The sequence below is a fragment of the Podarcis bocagei genome (assembly GCF_964188305.1).
Source record: "Podarcis bocagei genome assembly, chromosome: 1".
NCBI lineage: Eukaryota > Metazoa > Chordata > Lepidosauria > Squamata > Lacertidae > Podarcis > Podarcis bocagei.
Genome location: NC_138125.1, coordinates 11,285,685 through 11,304,635, shown reverse-complemented (window position 1 = coordinate 11,304,635; position 18,951 = coordinate 11,285,685). Strand labels below are relative to the sequence as shown.

The following is an 18,951-nucleotide window of genomic DNA, read 5'->3' as shown; positions in this document are numbered from 1 at the left end:
CTTTTGCTGGACTACAACTCCCATCATCCCTGGCCACTCTTACTGCTAGCTAGGGGAGGATGGGAGTTGTTGTTCAACAACAGCTGGGGACTCAAGGTTGAGAAAGGCTGGTGTAGCACATTATCCAGATTTCAGGCCTGCCAGATCTAGTCTGGTTTTTATTAGAGTCCCAAGAGCTCTTAACTAGAAGCAAGGGGGAAAGACAGTTGGAATGCAAGAACAAAGTGTCTCTGAGTGCGTTCTGAGTCAAGGAATTTGTTTTCAGTACCAAGACTAAAGAGAGCTCACTGTCCTTTCCCACAAGAATCCAGCCCTGGTTAGCGTTCTTCATTTTGACAACTGAATTTAGGTGGGGGAAAAGATCGCCGTTGTAAATAAGCAAGAGTCTGTATTTGAGGAGGCAACAATTTCCATCCCGTACCGTGTTCATCACAAACAGCCTTGCTTCCATTCTTCCACACTTCAGCTTCCCCTAAAACCTACATTGTTCTCGCTATCTGTTGTGGCTGAAACTAACATACATTGGCTTGCTGATGTAGTGCAAGACCACGGGGTGTTGTTTTGGAACATACAAATTGGTGGTTTGCTTTGTGTTTTGTGACCAGTGTTACAAACATGGTGGTTCCGCATTTTGAGCTAATGCTTTCTTAAGTTTAGCTTGCTTTGCATTGGGATTCCAAAAACTGTGCCCTTCAATGAAAGAAGTTGGCTGATGGTTTTGTCTACAAAAGGGCTCCTTGTTCTCAGTGGGCAGTTGGGTAGTTTAAACTGAGAAGCAAATCTGAACTGCAATGGAGCACTTGTGTTTTCCCAAGGCTTCTGATCGTAAACCATGGACGATAAGGCTATCGGTATCTACTAGACACAACGGCCATATGTAATCTGCAGGTTCAGAGGCACTATGCTGTTGTGAATATCAGCTGCTGGTGAGCCACAACAAGAGAGAGCTGTTGTCATGTTGTCCTGCTTGCTAGCTAGCTTCCCAGAGGCATCTGATTAGCTGCTTGTGGGAACAGAATGCTGAATGAGATGGTCCCCTTTGTCTTATCCTGCTGGGCTCTCCTAATGTTCTCTTGCTTGGTCTCACGGTACTCACTAATCAGGCAAGACTACGTGGCCTTGTGCTCTCATCCAGGAGGGCTGTTGGTACGATTTCGCTGGCATCGTGCTTAGTCCACTAAGCAGATCAAGTCTCTATTCAGGAGACTTGATTTACCCTCAACAGTTAACCCAAGTGCTATTAAAATACTCCGTTCAGGATAACATTCAGTTGATTAGAGCATGTTGTTGAGAACGCCAAGGTTGCAGATTCGATCCCTGCATTGGGCAGCTGCATATTCCTGCAATGTGGGGGTTGGATTAGATGATCCTCAGGGTCCCTTCCAACTCTACAATTCCATGATGGTTCTGGTTTAGGCTGCGTGGGCCATTGCATGAGGATGGTCTCATGATACTATTTATGCCTTGGGTTTGTTCCAAAGAAACAACTCACCCTAAGGTCAGACTTTCCCCAGACTGCATCATTTCAGCTGGGAGATGGCATATTCAAATGCTCCTTTCCACACAAACCAAATGATGTTGGAGAAAAGGCTTGCCGAAGGCTCTTCTTCCTGGCAGCTGGTTTTCTATGTGCAACAAATTCTGTATACGGGACATCATTCAGCCACGATAGCTATGCACATTCAGTTGCAATCAGGTCCTGCTTGGAGGCTTCCCATAGGCATCTGGTTGGCCTATGTGGGAACAGGATGCTAGCCTAGATGGGCCATTGGCCTGATCCTGTGGGCTCTGCTGATGTTCTTAATTTTCCACCCATAGCCTGCAGCCATAAAGCCCAGGCACAATTTTGCTGCTTGGTGAGTTCTGGGTATAGACTGGATCCTCCCTGGGGGCATATCCAATAAGAATGGTAACTTCTTTAGATTTTCCTTGCAGAACTAAGACACGTTATATTTTTTTCACAAGGCAAAAAAGGCTATTCAGCAGCTGCATTGCTCACAAAATTATATCATAGGGTGGTAGAGGGATCCTTGGAAGGGATCCTTAGGGTCATCTAGTCCAGTGTTCCCCAACCTTGGGCCTCCAGCTGTTTTTGGACTACAACTCCCATCATCCCTCGCTAGCAAGACCAGTGGTCAAGGATGATGGGAATTGTAGTCCAAAAACAGCTGGAGGCCCAAGGTTGGGGAACACTGATTCTAGTCCAACCCCCTGCAATACAGGAATCTCCACTAAAGCATTCATGACAGATGGCCATCCAACCTCTGATCAAAAACCTCCAAGGAAGGAAATTCCACAACTTTCCATGGTCAAACAGCTCTTACCGTCAGAAAGTTCTTCCTGATGTTCAGTCGGAATCTCCTTTCTTGTAACTTGGAGCCATCGGTTTGAGTCCTACCCTCCAGAGCAGGAGAAAACAAGCTTTCGCCCTCTTCCAAGGGGGATATTAGAAGATGGCTGTCATATCTCCTCTCAGCCTCCTCTTTTCCAGTTTCATTCATTCTGAAAATTTCCAGTGCTGTTATAAATGCGTTCTGGGTCTTCATTTCAAAGGAATTCTGTGACTCACAAAAAGGCAACAGCCTCTGTGGTTTCTCTGATGAGATAGCTGCTATCTCTGTCTGACGCATTCAGAACTTTAGGTTAGAGAAGTCAAGGCCTAAGTTTAAGTTGCTCTCATGTCTTCAATCCCCAGAGTCAGCAACTAACTTTGTTCAACACTCACGTCTGGAAAATAATATCTAGCTGTTCTCATACAAATATCCTTTTTTAAAAAAAATTAAGATCTTTGTACACTGCCTTGAACAGAAAGATATACTGGATTTCAATTGGTATGTTATTTTGCAAGTACATGCAGTATCACAGTGGCTGTGTTTGGATGGTAAAGGTAAAGGTAAAGGGACCCCTGACCATTAGGTCCAGTCGTGACCGACTCTGGGGTTGCGGTGCTCATCTCGCTTTATTGACTTGAGAGAGCTGGTGTACAGCTTCTGGGTCATGTGGCCAGCATGACTAAGCCGCTTCTGGCGAACCAGAGCAGCGCATGGAAACGCCGTTTACCTTCCCACCAAAGTGGTACCAATTTATCTACTTGCACTTTGATGTGCTTTCAAACTGCTAGGTTGGCAGGAGCAGGGACCGAGCAACGGGAGCTCACCCCGTCACGGGGAATCGAACCACCAGCAAGTTCTAGGCTTTGTGGTTTAACCCACAGTGCCACCCACCTTCCTTGTGTTTGGATGGTGTAATGCTAAATCTTGGTTTGGTGTACATGAACAAGCCTAGCTTCCCTCCAGAGTCACATGCTGCAGCTACAACTGGGAGATTTGAAGCTTCTGTTTCCATTTTAGATTCACCACAATTTAGCATGTTGTCCAGATTCTAAACTGTGGTTAATCTTAACTATGGTTAGTGGGAAACAAAGCAGTTTCATAAACCATGGGTTGAAGCTGGCTCGTTTCCATGGATTGTACTTAAGGTTAACCAAAGTTTGTCCAGGTTTGGATGACATGGTATCAGCTGCCCTCCAAGATCCCTTAGGGGAGATCCCCTGTGGACTGGAGCAGGGTGCCCCTGCCCCTCCCATCTAATGATCCAGCCCAACGCCTCTTCTGCTGAAGGAAAGTTGTGACAATAGGAATGAAGTAACCTGAAAAGAAATGCCAGAATTTCAATAGTTAACATTATAGAGTGGGTGGATGGGAAGCTCACTCGAAGGCCGAGGTGGAGGCATCAAGCATGTAGCCCCTTTTATGCTCCTGGGGTGCACCAGTCCTCCACAGTCTCCTCTCTGGTCCACCCAACCCAGAAGCCTCAGCACCTGGGAGCCCAGCAACAAAGCTGATTGGCTCGCAGTTCCACCACAGTCCATACCCTCTGCCCAATTGTGAGGCATGCACGATTCATTCTTCACACTCCCAAAATGTCTTTCTGTCTCTGTTTTAAATGGATTCCGGCCCTAAATATCTGTTCGTTTCATCACCTTTCTTTCAAGAAGAAAGAAATTGGACAAGCGTTTCCATTAACGTTGCTGGATTGTATTTTTCCCCAGCAAAAGAGTAGGTGAGTTTTGGCTGAATACATGATTACCATGGATTCTTTTCTCTCTTTTTTTTAAAAAAAAATATTTATTAGTAGTTTTCATAATTATAAGAAGAAAAAAACATTAAAAAACAACACTATAATAGACAAAAGAAAAAGAAAAAACACAAAAACCAATACAAGAATACAACAAAAAGATAAAAAGAAAAAAGAAAACAACACAAATCCCAGATTACATATCTAAAACTTCCATTTGCTTGTTTCATTGACTTCCTCACACCTCCCTTTTTGTATTCTAGTTTAATTAGTTATTTCAGCAAATTCTTTCCATCTTTCTCAATTTTTGTTAAAAAATTTATCCTAACCTAATTTAATCTAATAATTAACTCAACCAATCCTTTCCATCTTTCCCCATATTCTATTATTCACATTACCTTAATTAATTTAACCTTATCTTACCCTAAAACACCTTAAAGCTTGAATCTTAGTTATCAAATATACATTACTCCTGATATCATTTCTGCTAAAGTCACATAGTTTCATTCCAACATTTTCCCTAATATTCATTAATTTTTAGCCAATTCCCCAAATAGAAAATTTTCTTTATAGATTTTCTTCCAATCTTCATCCAACGTCCCTTCTTCCTGGTCTTGGATCGTGTCAGTCCTTACTGTCCATTCCATCTAGTCCATCAACCTGGAAGCCTTATGTCCGAGGCCCTTAAGTCTCTTCCATGTCCCTTCTGCAATTCTTCTTCTTGTTGTTTATACTTGCCCTTTCCCTTGTCTTTTGTTGGTCTCTTTCTTAGTTTCTTTCCTTTCTCATTGAGGGGTAGGCCTCTGGGGGATTCCAAGCCAAAATTGTCTCCATCTCCCTTCATCAAACCCGCCCATATTCCAAGGTCTCTCCAACGTTGGGAACCTCCTCAACTCCAGACGCCCCCTGGCCCACTCCAACTTCAATCTTCAATGACAACGGCTCATACTCCTATAGAGCCTCGGGACTCTCCATTTGTATTATTTGGGGTGCAACCACATCCTCCTCCATTATCTTCTGCACTTGCCCAGTCAGTACAGATTCATGAGTTGGTGCCTGGATAATTTCTGTGTCAATATTCCCTATTTGCCCACAGTTATTAACTGCAACAGTCAAATCCATTTTCTCATTCATCAAGTCCATCTTCTCATGCATCTGTTCCAGCAGGGCACTTGTCTTGCATAAGGCAAGCACCCATTCTTCTTTCCAACTCATCTTTAGTCAAGGTCAGAAAAGCCTGTTCCCACGGTCTTAATCTCACATCTGTTGAGCCCTCAAATGTACTGCAGCAACAATTTGACAAGCTCCCTCTAGAGGAGGCAATTTCTAATTGTATCCATTTCTTTTAGGCAAGTCCAACAAAGGAAAATTACTTTCATTTTTCAGATGTTTTTTCAGATATTTTGTTTCTTTAAGATGCAAAAGGCAACATTGAAATCAGCTTGTTTCTCTTCTTTCGCTATCTGTCAAAATATTCCATTGACAGTCAATGAACCTCTCCAACAATTTCTGTCTCTGACACCCCGTTCCCAGGTTAGAGACGGTGGAAACTTATCCTTCTTCACTCCCTATCCTGCTAGGGTAGAACAAAGTTCCCCCCCTTTTCTCCTGCTTCCAAGGGGGTTTCAGTAATTCTAAATGAAGGAAATTTAGACTTTTTTGACAGCTTTCCAGGCTTTAGCTTACAAAATTTTTGCTTTAGTCTATATACAAAAAGCGGAAGGCAGACTTCCTGTTTTGAACCTTCCCGCTTCATTACCAAATTAAGAAATTTCTTGATCCAATTTTCCGTTTCTACTCACGGGTACTTGTTTTAAATCCAATTGTCCACAGGAAAAAGTCAGCGCTCTCCGGCAATGGCTGTGCGGCTTCACTCCGTGAAAATAGCAGTCAGTTCGCAGCACTGCGCTTCTCACCCCACTTCGCTCCGGAGCCCCTAAATGGGATTCCCTGCAAGTTGGGGGGCGCTCCTGGTGCCCTCCCGAACCCCACATTCCCAGGCTTCCTCCGCCTGGGATTTCTAGCGGGTCCCCGCCTTCGCCGCGGTGGGAAGACCCAGTTTTAACGGAGCTAGTTCCTCCGGTCAGAGGAACTCTGCCATTCACCGATGGCGCTGACCCGGAAGTCTGGATTCTTTTCTCTTTTTTTGCTCTGCCCACCCCTTGCAATTATTTATTCTTTGATAGAGTTAGAAGTCCATTCAGTAATTATGTTAAAATGTTCGCTCATCACAGGAAAGCGTATCCGTTCCTTTTCTCCCACTTTTTAAAAATGACACATTAAAATGATTTGAATCAAATTATTTTAGTTGTATGTAGGAATGACCTCAGGAATACTGGGCTGCTGATTTTCCAGCAGTGAAGATAAGGAATGGAGCAACTTGGTTTATGGCTTATTTGTGTGCGTGTGCGTGCATTTCCATTAACCCAATTATTGACGGCAGGAATGCAAATCAAAACAGTATGTTAAACTATGGACTGAATAGCAGTATTGAAAAAATACTGTGGCACGAATGGAGAACCAGTAGCCACCTGGTTGTTGTCAGACTACAACTCTCATCATCGATGGCCATTGGGCACAATGGCTAGGAATGATGGGAGTTGGAGTCCAGCAACATTTGTTGAGCCACAGGTTACCCAGCCCTGTGCTGGGCAGCCATTGTGATATCTTCCAACTGTTGTTGGACTACAGCTCCCATCAGCCCTAGCCAGCATGGCCAACAGTCAAGGATCATGGGAGTTGTAGTCCTAACAGCACCTGTAGGGCACCACATTGGCACATGATCTTACTCCAGTCACATTTTTCTTGTGGATGTAAACAGTCCCAAACAACCCACTGTGGAGCAGAGCGCTCATTGGCATCACAAAGTTTCCTCTTCTACTTTCTTTCCTGTTTGGCTAACATAAGTAGCTTGTAAGGTAAAGAGACCCCTGACCATTAGGTCCAGTGGTGGCTGACTCTGGGGTTGCGGTGCTCATCTCGCTTTATTGGCCGAGGGAGCTGGCGTACAGCTTCCGGGTCATGTGGCCAGCATGACTAAGCCGCTTCTGGCAAACCAGAGCAGCGCACGGAAATGCCGTTTACCTTCCCGCTGGAGTGGTACCTATTTATCTACTTGCACTTTGACGTGCTTTCGAACTGCTCGGTTGGCAGGAGCAGGGACCGAGCAATGGGAGCTCACCCTGTCACGGGGATTCGAACTGCGACCTTCTGATCAGCAAGTCCTAGGCTCTGTAGTTTAACCCACAGCGCCACCCGTGTCCCTATGTAGCTTGAGAAAGGCTCAAAAGCAATTTTGAAGCCTCCTGTGTGAAAATGCACTTAGGTACTCATCTGGTTTGCCATGGCAGAGACTAAATTTGCAAGCTCCAATGAGGTAGCCAAGTTCGGAGAAGATGGAACAGACTGTACCACTTCAGCTGTGTGTGAATGGGAGGGGAGGCAAGATACGAGAAAATAATTCTTGTAGGTAGAAAATTACTCCATCAGGGAGAGCAAGTCTAGGTCAGGACTCTCATTCTGTGCTAATGTTCTGCCTCCAGGGTGCTTAGAAGCATTTAGAAATGTCACACACAAACATCTCCGCCTGAAGTGGTACAGACCAGTTTACTACCTCATTCTGAATTACGTCTGCTGCAGATATCTGCTGTCTGGCTCTAATGCTTAATGGCAAGAACCTTGCACACAACTCTTACTTGCCCCCAGTTCATAGAATTGTTGAGATGGAAGGGACCCCGAGGGTCATCTAGTCCAACCCCCTCCAATGCAGGAATCTCAACTAAAGCATCCATGACGGATGGCCATCTAACCTCTGCTTAGAAACCTCCGGTGAAGGAGAGTTCCACTGCTGAGCAGCTCTTACCCCAATAAGGTTTTTCCTGCTGTTTAGTTTGGAATCTCCTTTCTTGTAATTTGAATCCATTGGTTTGGGTCCAGAGCAGGAGAAAACAAACTTGCTCCACCCTCCATGCAACAGCACTTTAGATATCTGAAGATGGCTAGCGTATCTCCTCTCAGCCTCCTCTTTTCCAGGCTAAACATACCCAGCTCCTTCCAGCGGCGTAGCGTGGGTTGTCAGCACCCGGGGCAAGGCAAGTAATTTGCGCCCCCTAACCCGGGGCAAGGCAAGTAATTAGCGCCCCCTAACCCTTAACCTGCCGCCGCTGCCAGCTTCTTCTTGCTGCTGCCTGGGCTGGGGTATTTACGGTAAGGTAGCCACAGCGACGGCGGTTCCGTGTCAGGTGATCTGAGGCGAGTTGCCGCTGGCGCTGCCGCCCAAACGACGCCGCTTGCCCGGAGGAGGAGGAGGGCAGAGAGGCGAGGAAAATGCAACATGGCCCAGCAGCTGCAGCAACGGCGGCGGCGGGGCTGTGAGGAGGGGCTGCCTGGCGCGCCCTCCGCGGTCCTGACGCGCGGGGACCGCCGCCAGCGCTGAGAGCCGCTGCCAGCTCGTTGGTTCCGCGAGACATGGGGATTTGCTACAGCCTGCGCCCGATGCTCTTCGGCGACTCCGGAGGCGGCGAGCGCGCCCCCCCAGATGTTGCGCCCGGTGCGGCCGACCCCCCCTGCACCCCCCACGCTACGCCACTGGCTCCTTCAACCGTTCCTTATAAGGCTTGGTTTCCAGACCCTTGATCATTGTGGTCGCCTTCCTCTGCACATGTTGACAACTTCATGGCATGGAGGAAATGAAATATTCATTGAGTGGGATGGATTAGCCGTTAGCTTAACTAGAGCGGGGTCCCCAAACTAAGGTCCGCGGGCTGAATAAGGCCCGAGGGACTCGTTTATCCGGCCTGTGGCGACCCTGCCGCCCGCTGCCGCTGCCCACTCTTACTGGCGCAGCACTGCGCTGCACGGCTACCCACTTCCAGGTCGGAGGAGCACCGGAAATAGCTTGTGCGCATGCGCAAGCATTATTTCTGGTGCACATCCTTGTCGGAGGAGACCCGTGCACATACGCACAAGCTATTTCCGGTGCTCCTCCGACCTGGAAGTGCACCGAAAATAGCGTGTGCACACGCGTATCGTCACGCGCTCCCCTGCCCTCTTGCCCACCGCATGATTGGCGCTGGAGACACCGGCCTGAGGCGCGGTACGTTTCCTGACCCCTGAACTAGAGCATCAGATGCATAGCAGGGGAGAGGAGGATGTCCAGTGGTTGACAATGCTTGTGCCTCTCTTCTCAATAAAAAATTAATGGCAAGTCACAATGCATAAAATGCCACAAAACATACAAAACCATGTATTTTTTTTATTGATACACCAAAAAAGGAGAAAACAAGACAAAAATACGAACAAAACAGTGATAAAGACAATATTAATTACAAATCAATAAAGCAAAAAGCGGTCCTTGGACTATAGACCCGACCTCCTGTCCATTCCTTGTTTCAATTATCTATTATTTGTTGCCAATGCACATTTTTATCTTAAACTAATTAGTTATTGATTTATCCTAGGTTTCATATCTTTCTTAAATCTACCACTAAAGTTATTCAAATGCTGTGACAGAGTTTAAACTACTGTAATTGTTTTTCAAGTAAACTTTGAATACTTCCCATTTCGAGATGAATTCCTGTTTTGGTTTGTTCTTTGTTTTTTCTGATAAACTATCTAACTCCGCATAATTTGTTAACTTTTGGATCCATTCATGGTCAGAGGGGATTTCATCAATCTTCCACTTTGTAGCGATAAGAACTCTTGGAAGCTGCCCAGAGTTGCTAGGAAAACCCAGCCAGGTGGGCAGGGTATAAATAAATAAATCATCATCATCATCATAATCATCTTGCTGTCACTGTGGCATATAAAAATATAATCTTCATTTTTTGCAGGATATCCAAATCTGTGATCCCCAGGAGATAAGCTTCTGGTTTCCTCTTAAAGGAAATCTTTATTGTTTTTTGTATTTCTAAGTGGATACTCTCCCAAAATGCCTGGATTTTTTTTGCATAGCCACCACATATGATAGAAAGTGCCTGATTTATCTCCACACCTCCAGCAATTACTTGGGACACTTTTGTACATCTTTGACAGTTTCCAAGGTGTTAGATACCATTGGTGTTGCATTTTTAGGAAGTTTTATCTTACGACATAACAGTTTGTGAATTTCCAATTATTCTTCCACAGATTTTCCCACTGTGGCATGGTTATTGAATATCCAAAGTCTTGTGACCACTTTGCCATGGCCTCTGTGACCTCCTCCTCCTTGACTTCCCAGTCAAAAAATTAATGGCAAGTCACAATGCATAAAATGCCACAAAACATACAAAACCATGTAAAAGGGTCAAACTGAGAAACAAGGACACACAACCTATAAAATTATTATTTTTTAAAATATCCCTGACCTCTTCCCTCTTCCCAGCTACTGTATTTTTCGCTCTATAGGACACACTTTTCCCCCTCCAAAAATTAAGGGGAAATGTGTGTGCGTCCTATGGAGCGAATGCAGGCTCCTTGGCTTCAGCGATAGCAACGTGAAGTCTCCGAAGCGCAGAGGGAGCGCTCCCTCCGCGCTCTGGAGGCTTTGCGTTGCTTTTGCTGAAGCCTGGAGAGCGAGAGGGGTCGGTGCGCACCGACCCCTCTCGCTCTCCAGGCTTCAGGGATAGCCGCCTGAAGCCTCCGGAGCGTAGCGGGAACTCGCACTGCGCTCCGAAGGCTTCGGGTTCCTTTTGCTGAATCCGGGAGAGCAAGACTCCTGGCTTCAGCGGAGAGGGAGGGCGGCGCAGCGCCCCTTCAGTGAAGCGGGAGGAGAAATGGAAGGGGCTCCGTTTCTCCTGCCGCTTCGCTGAAGGGGCACTGAGCAGAGAGGGGGAGATTTTTTTTTTCTTGTTCTCCCCCTCTAAACAAGGTGCATCCTAGGGTCGGGTGTGTCCTATAGGGCGAAAAATACAGTACTTCTGCTGTCATGGTATGGGAAAGGCTTCTGGAGGGTGGGGCAAGGCAGGTGGGAAAAGCTGTTGCCTGACGGACAGCAGAAAGTCTCTCTCCCCACAGTGCATTTTAAACCTCAGTGCCTTGCTGTGACCTTTTTCCTTTCTTCACAGTAACAAAGGGATGGAGCACCTTCTCAGCATGAAATGCAAGAATGTCGTCCCCGTCTACGATCTACTGTTGGAGATGCTCAACGCTCACACCCTCCGAAACAAAGGGAAAACCTCTGCCTCTAATATCCAGGTCACCCCATCGGAACAAACTAAGAGCGCAGATGGACCTCAGCAGTGATTTCGTACCGGAACAGGAGCCCAGGGAAGCACCAAGAAAACAGTCCCAAGATTCAAAATGTGGGTGTTTGCTTTAAAAGAAAGAAGGCACAAATTTTGATCTCTCTCTCGCCTGGAGTTTTTTAATGGGATTGTACGCTAATTTTTTTACTCTGGATGCAGTATGTCTTGGAAAAGCCTCGTGGGGTTGGAATGGAAGAATCTGCCGGTGAATGTAGCTTTATCATCAACTCTGCACTTCTGGAGTGCCTTTTAGAGGAGACTGTTGAAGTGCCATATGCGCCTTAAGCTTCATGGTTATCCTAGTTGGGTGGCAGAGCACATTTTTTTTTGTAGAAAGAAGGAGGTTGGATGATGCACAGACCTAGGGTTCCACTGCAAAATAATGGGAGCAGCCTCTTCTAACCGAAGTAGCCTATGAAATACGCTGTACATTACAGCATACAGGAGAGATCCCATCCACCTTAAGAAATACGTGCTGTTCCAACTTGCAAAAGACATGGATAAGTTTACCTTTGCGCAAATGCGCCTTTGATCAGTAGTGGGAGACGGAGGTCCTCCTATTTAAAGGAAAGCACTTGGAGAGTTTGTATCCTGACCCACTTTGACAATGTGGACCAGAAGCTTATTTTTTATTATTACAAAGCTCCAGTTTGTATTGACTGTTATCTAAGCATTTGCCGTGTTTGATTTCTGTGCTGAAGCACTTGAGTGGGTGCAAGGCTTGCCCTTCTCGTTTCCTGCTGCAGACTCGTGCAACTTATTGCCATGTGTGGAGGAATTATTGCTATGAATAGTCAGAATTCGTGAGTAATTATTTCATGCTTAGCTACACAGGACCAATATGATTGTGGCTATAATTGTGGAAACAGGTTTCGGTGTCCATAAATGTATTCATCCTATGGGGGGGGGGGAGCACAGAATAAGGTACCTTCCGGTGGACCAATTAGAGTATGTCCCAACAGGAGCAAATGAACCTGCTATGTGCCATATCGGTGCATGAATTCCAATGCACATGCACAAACAGCTCTCCCAGTAGCAAGAGCTTCCCCAGTTACTTCAGTGGAGGAGGCATCTCTGCACACAAAAAGAGAACATGCACAAGTTAATGTGAAAGACTGATTACTCCCCATGCAAATGTGCCAGCATTTCCTGTGTGTGTTAGCTAATGCACCTTGGATAGAAAAGGGAGCCTGGAGCATGTCTGTCTTCAGGCTTCATTGGAAAGCCATGGGAAAACTCTTGGATAGCTCAGTTGGTTAGAGCATAGTGCTGATAATTCGAAGGTTGCAGGTTTGATCCCCAAATGGGACAGCTGCATATTCCTGCATTGCAGGCAGTTGGTCTAGGCAAACTCAGCCCTCCAGATGTTTTTGAGACTACAGTTCGCATCATCCCCAACCACTGGTCCTGTTAGCTAGGGATGATGGGAGTTGTAGTCCCAAAACATCCGGAGGGCTGAGTTTGCCTATGCCTGGACTAGACAATCCTCAGGGGGCCTTCCAACTCTACAATTCTATGATTCTTACCTGCTTCTAGTATTCTTACCTGATACTTATCATGGGAAATGTCCAGTGGGAGGCAGCTTACCCCTAGACACCCTCCCATGTACTAGGAGAATCCAGTGACAACCACAGTTGCCTCTTTAGACCAGCACTGGCTGACACACACACACACACTCTCCCAAATTTGACCTGTGGGAATAAGAAGCCCTGAAACTATATTAGTTTCCATGCAGTTAAAGCAATCTGGCAGTGTGCTTCCCTGCTCCATGGGCTGCTGAGCCATTATTTGTATCTCAACTGCCAACTTATGCACTCTCAATTTATGGCACAAAAGCTAGAGCAAGGGCAGAAAACTTGTGACTGCCCAGATGGCAGCATTTCCAATGGACACGGATGGTGGGAGTTGGCATCCAAAAACATCTGCAGAGCCACAGAACACGCCCCCCCCAGCCCTGAGCCAGTGGCATGCCTTATTTTGGACTGCAACTCCCAAACTTATGATCTTTGTGATGCCCCTTTTTTCTGAATTAAAACTGGAGGCACCTTTCACTCCTCTGGCACACAAACAGTTTGCAATGTAGTCTGTAAAAGCTGATGCCAAAATAATCTGTTGTAACAAAAACAATGTTAGAGTCTTGCAGCCCCTCGAAGACTCCCATGGCTACCCCTCTGCACATAGAAACAGCTCAGTCCTTCACAAGTGTGACACTTTTTGTCCTGGCTCACCTGTCTCCCCACCTCTGCCTATCACTCCCCCTTCAAATCTCACCTGAAAACCCTAACCTTGTGCACTTTTTAACATGGCATCTCGGACTGTGGTTGCTCAGCGCTTGCTCCTATTCCAGTGCTCGTAGCTTCTGCCTGTTTGCTGTGGAAGCATTGTCGGATTATGTGTCATGTTGCCAGCATGCGGCCTCCTGACCAAGCCCAGTAGGGCCTCAGCAGGAGATGTGCCACCAACATGGCACCTAATTGTGCAGTCAGTGGAATGGGCACAATCCCAGAGACAGCGACAGCCACATGTTCAACGTCACGTGTCTCCCAGGCCTTTTGCAACTTACCCTTCACTTTCACCGTGCCTTCATCTCCTTGTTGATTATATTTCACTGTTGCTTGTTTTGCCTCTTCTCTTTTGCTTTGTTTATTCTATGTCAGTTGTAATCAGGGGTCGTTTTACATCAGTGTGATGCCCGGAACACAGCCCATTGGCACCAAATAAACATTGTGCAAACAAGCACTGTGAGACTTTTCTCCATAATTGGACAATGTTGCAGGTGCATGGCCCTGTTTCATATGTGCATGATGTACATAAATTGATGTCTCTGTATACATGACGAATTACGGCTAATTGTTAGAACTGACTCGTTTTAGGAGATTGTGTCTGAAGGGAAGATGGGGAGGGTATATGAAAGGGCCATTGGCTCTTCCATACACACAGCTGGCCAGCTGATTTTGCAAACACCCCCTGACGAATCTGTGTGTGAACCAGCCCAATGAAAGTTTGACACGATGCTGTGAAGAAATGCTGGAGATTTATTCTGTTTGCTGAGCTAAAATGGACTTTGGATGCAAATATCAAATATCAAAAGGCATCACATTTTAACAAGAGCTAGGAATAAATATCCACTGGAAAAATGCAGAGATGCTGCCAGGCATTTTTGTCCCTCTCTTACCATTGGGATTTCTGACTCTTTGTAAAGCACAGAGTTGGGGGGGGGACAAGACAGGTTACTTGTTATCTGGGCTATGCATAAATGGTGACTCTGGGGGGTGGGGTACGGAAACAGTATGGAATTCATCTTCCTCAGAATTTTAACTTTCATTTTAACCCCCCCCCCCAAGTTTCTAGTTTTTAGGGATGTAAAGTTTTTCTTGAAATGCCTCCAGGGTGCAGCTGAATGTTTCAATGCCCCGAGTAGCCCAGGCTCACATAGAGCAAAACCTGAACAAATTATGCAAAACAAGAGAACATAAGCAAATTTACTTAATTTAAATTAGTTGTGGTTGTTTTAAATTATCTAAATTAGATCCACCCTGTACACAAGCCTGGCAAGAATGTTAGAAGAGATGGAAACGCAGTTGGAAAGCTCACTCTCGATGTGTGTGAAGACACAGATTCCCTAGTGTCATGAAGGGGATGGTCTAATCCAGAGGAAGAATAGGAGGAGCTCAAGGTGATGGATCTGGGCAATTCTGGAGAGTGTCCTAGTAGATGAGGGAGGTGGAACCAGGAACCGGAGAAGTGTCTGAGTCTGGGGAGGAGGCCAGTAGTCCGGGGAATGAAGAGAGGAGGGGGTGGACCAAGGAGTGCAGATAGAGGGGTGTTCTGCCCCTTGTCACTGGGCACTCCTCATCAGATACCTCCTGCTGGGGAGCTGCCACCCCACCTCAGTATCTTCACCTACCAAATGAGACTTAATTGGATGCTGAGGTGGCGCTGACCCCCATCTCCATCTGCAAGGGCGCAAGAGATGCCAATGCGAACCTCACAAGCCCAGCCCACTCAAAGGAGTGCCAGTTCTGCAGAGTCCTGGGGCTCTGACTGCTTGCTGCGCTGTGTGCTCTGCCCAAAAGCAAGGTGCAGGGGGCACATCGCTTGTTGGGTGTCTTGCGCTTAGCTATGTATTTATACCTCCGGTGTACCTGCTGTACCTGCTGTACCTTGCTTATGTACCAATCTGACTTATGCATTAAAGCCTTTGCCAGAAACTGAGCTGGGAGTTCCAAGTTCTTCCTCCCCGAGTTCCTTCTAATTCCTGGATCCAGAGGGCACTCAACAGGTTCTGGATAAAGCCTTTTATCAATCTGCATTGGCATTGTTTGCAAAGTCATACTCATGGGCCTTTTCAGATTGAGTTTCAAAATATGACTCCTGGCTGCAGGGCCGGATTTAGGTTTGATGAGGCCCTAAGCTACTGAAGGTAATGGGGCCCTTAATATGTCCAGCTGTCCTTTGTCAACAACAAATTGTTGCTGTTTTTTGGGTTGAACATATGCTATATGGTAATTTATGGACCTAAAGCCTCTAGTCCAACCCCCTGCAATACAGGAATCTCAGCTAAAGCATCCATAACAGATGGCCATCCAACCTCTGCTTGAAAACCTCTAAGGAAGGAGAGTCCACAACCTCTCATGGGAGTCTGTTCCACTGACGAATGGCTCTTACTGTCAGAAAGTTTTTCCGAATGTTAGTCGGAATCTCCTTTCTTGCAACTTGAAGCCATTGGTTCGAGTCCTGCCCTCCAGAGCAGGAGAAAACAAGCAGCAACTAGGATTCATTGCAAAAGGGAACTCAGTGCATGGCAGCCAAACTTGGACTTTCTTGTCACTGAGTGACAAGGATGCATAACTTTGGAGACAATTGCAACAAAAGATGGAGTGCAACTCTTTCCAACGTACAAACGTGTGTGACATGCTGGGTTCAAACAACTTTCCCCCCTGCACTTTCTGCTTCCACCATTTGGTGGGGCATATTCTTTTCTCTACAGCTTTACACCAGCTGTTGCAGAAAATTTTGGGGTTGACTTTTGCAGCCCAACTCCTCAAGGGACTCTGAGTCCCTTAAGTCCATGATCAGTCAGAGAAGAATGGTTGAAGGCAGGAACCAGTAGAAGGAAAACAAGGAAGATCTTTATTTTCCTGTTGCAACAGAGTCCTCCCATTTGCAAGGGGCCCAGAACAAAGATGGGCAGGAACTTTAAAAAACTTTATGAACCCCTAGGCTTAGCCAGAGACCACCCCAAAAACATCATACATGTGTCACAGAAAGAGAACAGACATTTGAGTCTCCTGTCTGTTGAGATAATGCTTGCTGAAGGAACCTGGCCAGTTCCTTGGAGTCTGTGAATTTATTAATTCTTGAATCCAGGTCACACACATGCCCTATTCATATACAAAATTTGCCCTTAAGACAGGAATTGAAGGATTTGTAAATGAAAGAATTACAGAGAAAGGTTTCTCTAAGATATTCCTTCCGCAGAGGAAATATTTTGAGTCATTAGGAGAGCCAAGGTGGTATTTGGGATTCAGTTAAGTATAACTTTCTCAGGGAATGTTTCCTTAATTCTGAAGGATTGGTTTTTTTGTGGTGTGTGTGTGTCTGCTGTGTGGGTGCACCATAACATTTTATAACACAGTACATAAAAAATGGAATGAGAAGCAGAGATTATTGCATACACAGGGGCCAGCAACCTTTTTCAGCCGTGGGCCGGTCCACTGTCCCTCACACCATGTGGTGGGCCAGACTATATATATTTTTTTGGGGGGGATGAACGAATTCCTATGCCCCACAAATAACCCAGAGATGCATTTTAAATAAAAGGACACATTCTACTCATGTAAAAACACACTGATTCCCGGACCCTCTGAGGGCCGGCTTTAGAAGGCGATTGGGCCTCATCCGGCCCCCGGGCCTTAGGTTGCCTACCCCTGGCATACAGGGAACTCCTGCTTGTTTTGTTGGCTTAGCTGCCCAGGATGATGAAGCTCCCAGAGAGTTCCTTTCATGACAAGCAATTTAGCACCTCCATTCATGGTGACTGCTTTGGCTGTATATCTTTACTGAGAGCCTGCAGTGTTTTCCTGAATTGCTAAGTGCAAGTATTTGGAAATAAGTGCCTCTGAAATTAGCAGTGCTTGTTTCCACAGAAGGGAGTTTGTTGAGGCTAGAGCATTCTCTAGCTCCTGCCACACAAACTGACTTCATTCCTTGCCTGCAGTATTGTGCAAAACACAAGACAATTATGAATGTGCACCTTTGCTGTTATCACCTTTGAACTCGAAGCGTTCTTGGGATTGTGTTTTGGTGCCTTTCAAAGTTTGGTGTGAGCAGGAGCCAAGCTGGGTAAGGGAACTCTAACCCATTCTGAGGTCTTTCTACTAATGTAGAGTTTGTTTTTAGTTACAGGTAGGTAACTGTGTTGGTCTGCCATAGTCGAAACAAAATAAAAAAAATCCTTCCAGTAGCACCTTAGAGACCAACAAAGTTTGTTATTGGTATGAGCTTTCAGGTGCATGCACACTTCTTCAGATACACTGAAACAGAAGTCACCAGACCCTTATATATAGTGGGAGGGTGGGGAGGGGTATTACTCAGAAGGGTGGTGGGAATGCGTGATTGGCTGATAGGTGTGGTAAACCTGTTGACGACTGCAATTGGTCTTACAGGAAAAAGCAAGGGGTGAGATGGCTAAAAATAGCTTTATCATGTATAATGAGATAAGAATCCAATGTCTCTATTCAGACCAGGTCTCTCCATGGTTTTACGTTAAGTAATAAGTTGCAATTCAGCAACTTCTGTTTCCAGTCTATTTCTGAAATTCTTTTGTAATAAGACAGCTACTTTGAGATCTTGTACAGAATGTCCTGGGAGACTGAAGTGTTCTCCTACTAGTTTCTCTGTCTTGTGATTCCTGATATCAGATGTATGTCCATTTATCCTTTGGCGTAGGGTTTGGCCTGTTTGTCCAATATAGAGAACTGAAGGGCACTGTTGGCATTTGATGGCATACGCAATGTTAGAAGAGGAGAAATTAAATGGTCCTGAGATGGTATGCTTGATGTTGTTGGGGCCAGTAATGGTGTTGTCCAGGTGTATGTGGCAGCAAAGTGACTGGGGAAACTCAGCCAGTTGGGCAGGGTATAAATAATAAATTGTTGTTGTTGTTGTTGTTGTTTTTCAGTTTTACGATTGTAGGCTGCAGCTGATGGATAGCATGCAAACGGTGGCTTAAATCTTGCCTCTCAATTTCATCCCTGGCATCAAGAGACACTGGGTGCTTGGTGAGGGATCTCTGAAGTGGAGCAGCTAAAAGGGTGTTGACAGCCAGGAACCAGACACATCAAAGCCACATCCACAACATACATTCAAAGAGATCTGCCCTCTTACCCTCTATAAAGCAAAGCCACTTCCGGATTGCCCAGGAGGTGGGGTTGCGGGCTTCACGCCCACCCCACGTGAGCGGGGGCTGGTCGCAGCCCCCGTGAGAGCAGGGGAATCCCGGGCGGGCCTGCCCCCCCAGCCAGCCAATCAGCTGGCTGGGGGGGGGAGTGGCCTGCCCTATTTAGGGCCGGCGCAGAGGGGGCTCGCCCTCTTTTTGCCGGCTAGCCCTCACGTTTTCCCACCCTCCCTCCCTTTAAGTGGGCTTTAG

The 18,951-nt window shown here is 46.2% G+C and overlaps 1 protein-coding gene across 1 annotated transcript in view; it reads left to right on the top strand.

Annotated features, from left to right (window-relative positions):
- ESR2 (estrogen receptor 2) overlaps nucleotides 1-15,511 on the top strand; it is a 79,902-nt gene extending 64,391 nt beyond the window's left edge. Inside the window, exon 9 of the mRNA XM_081192834.1 lies at nucleotides 11,121-15,511. Within this exon, the coding sequence (XP_081048960.1) occupies nucleotides 11,121-11,298 (178 nt within the window). The 3' untranslated portion in view covers nucleotides 11,299-15,511. The remainder of the gene's footprint in view (nucleotides 1-11,120) is intronic.
- The last annotated feature ends 3,440 nt before the right edge of the window (nucleotides 15,512-18,951 follow it).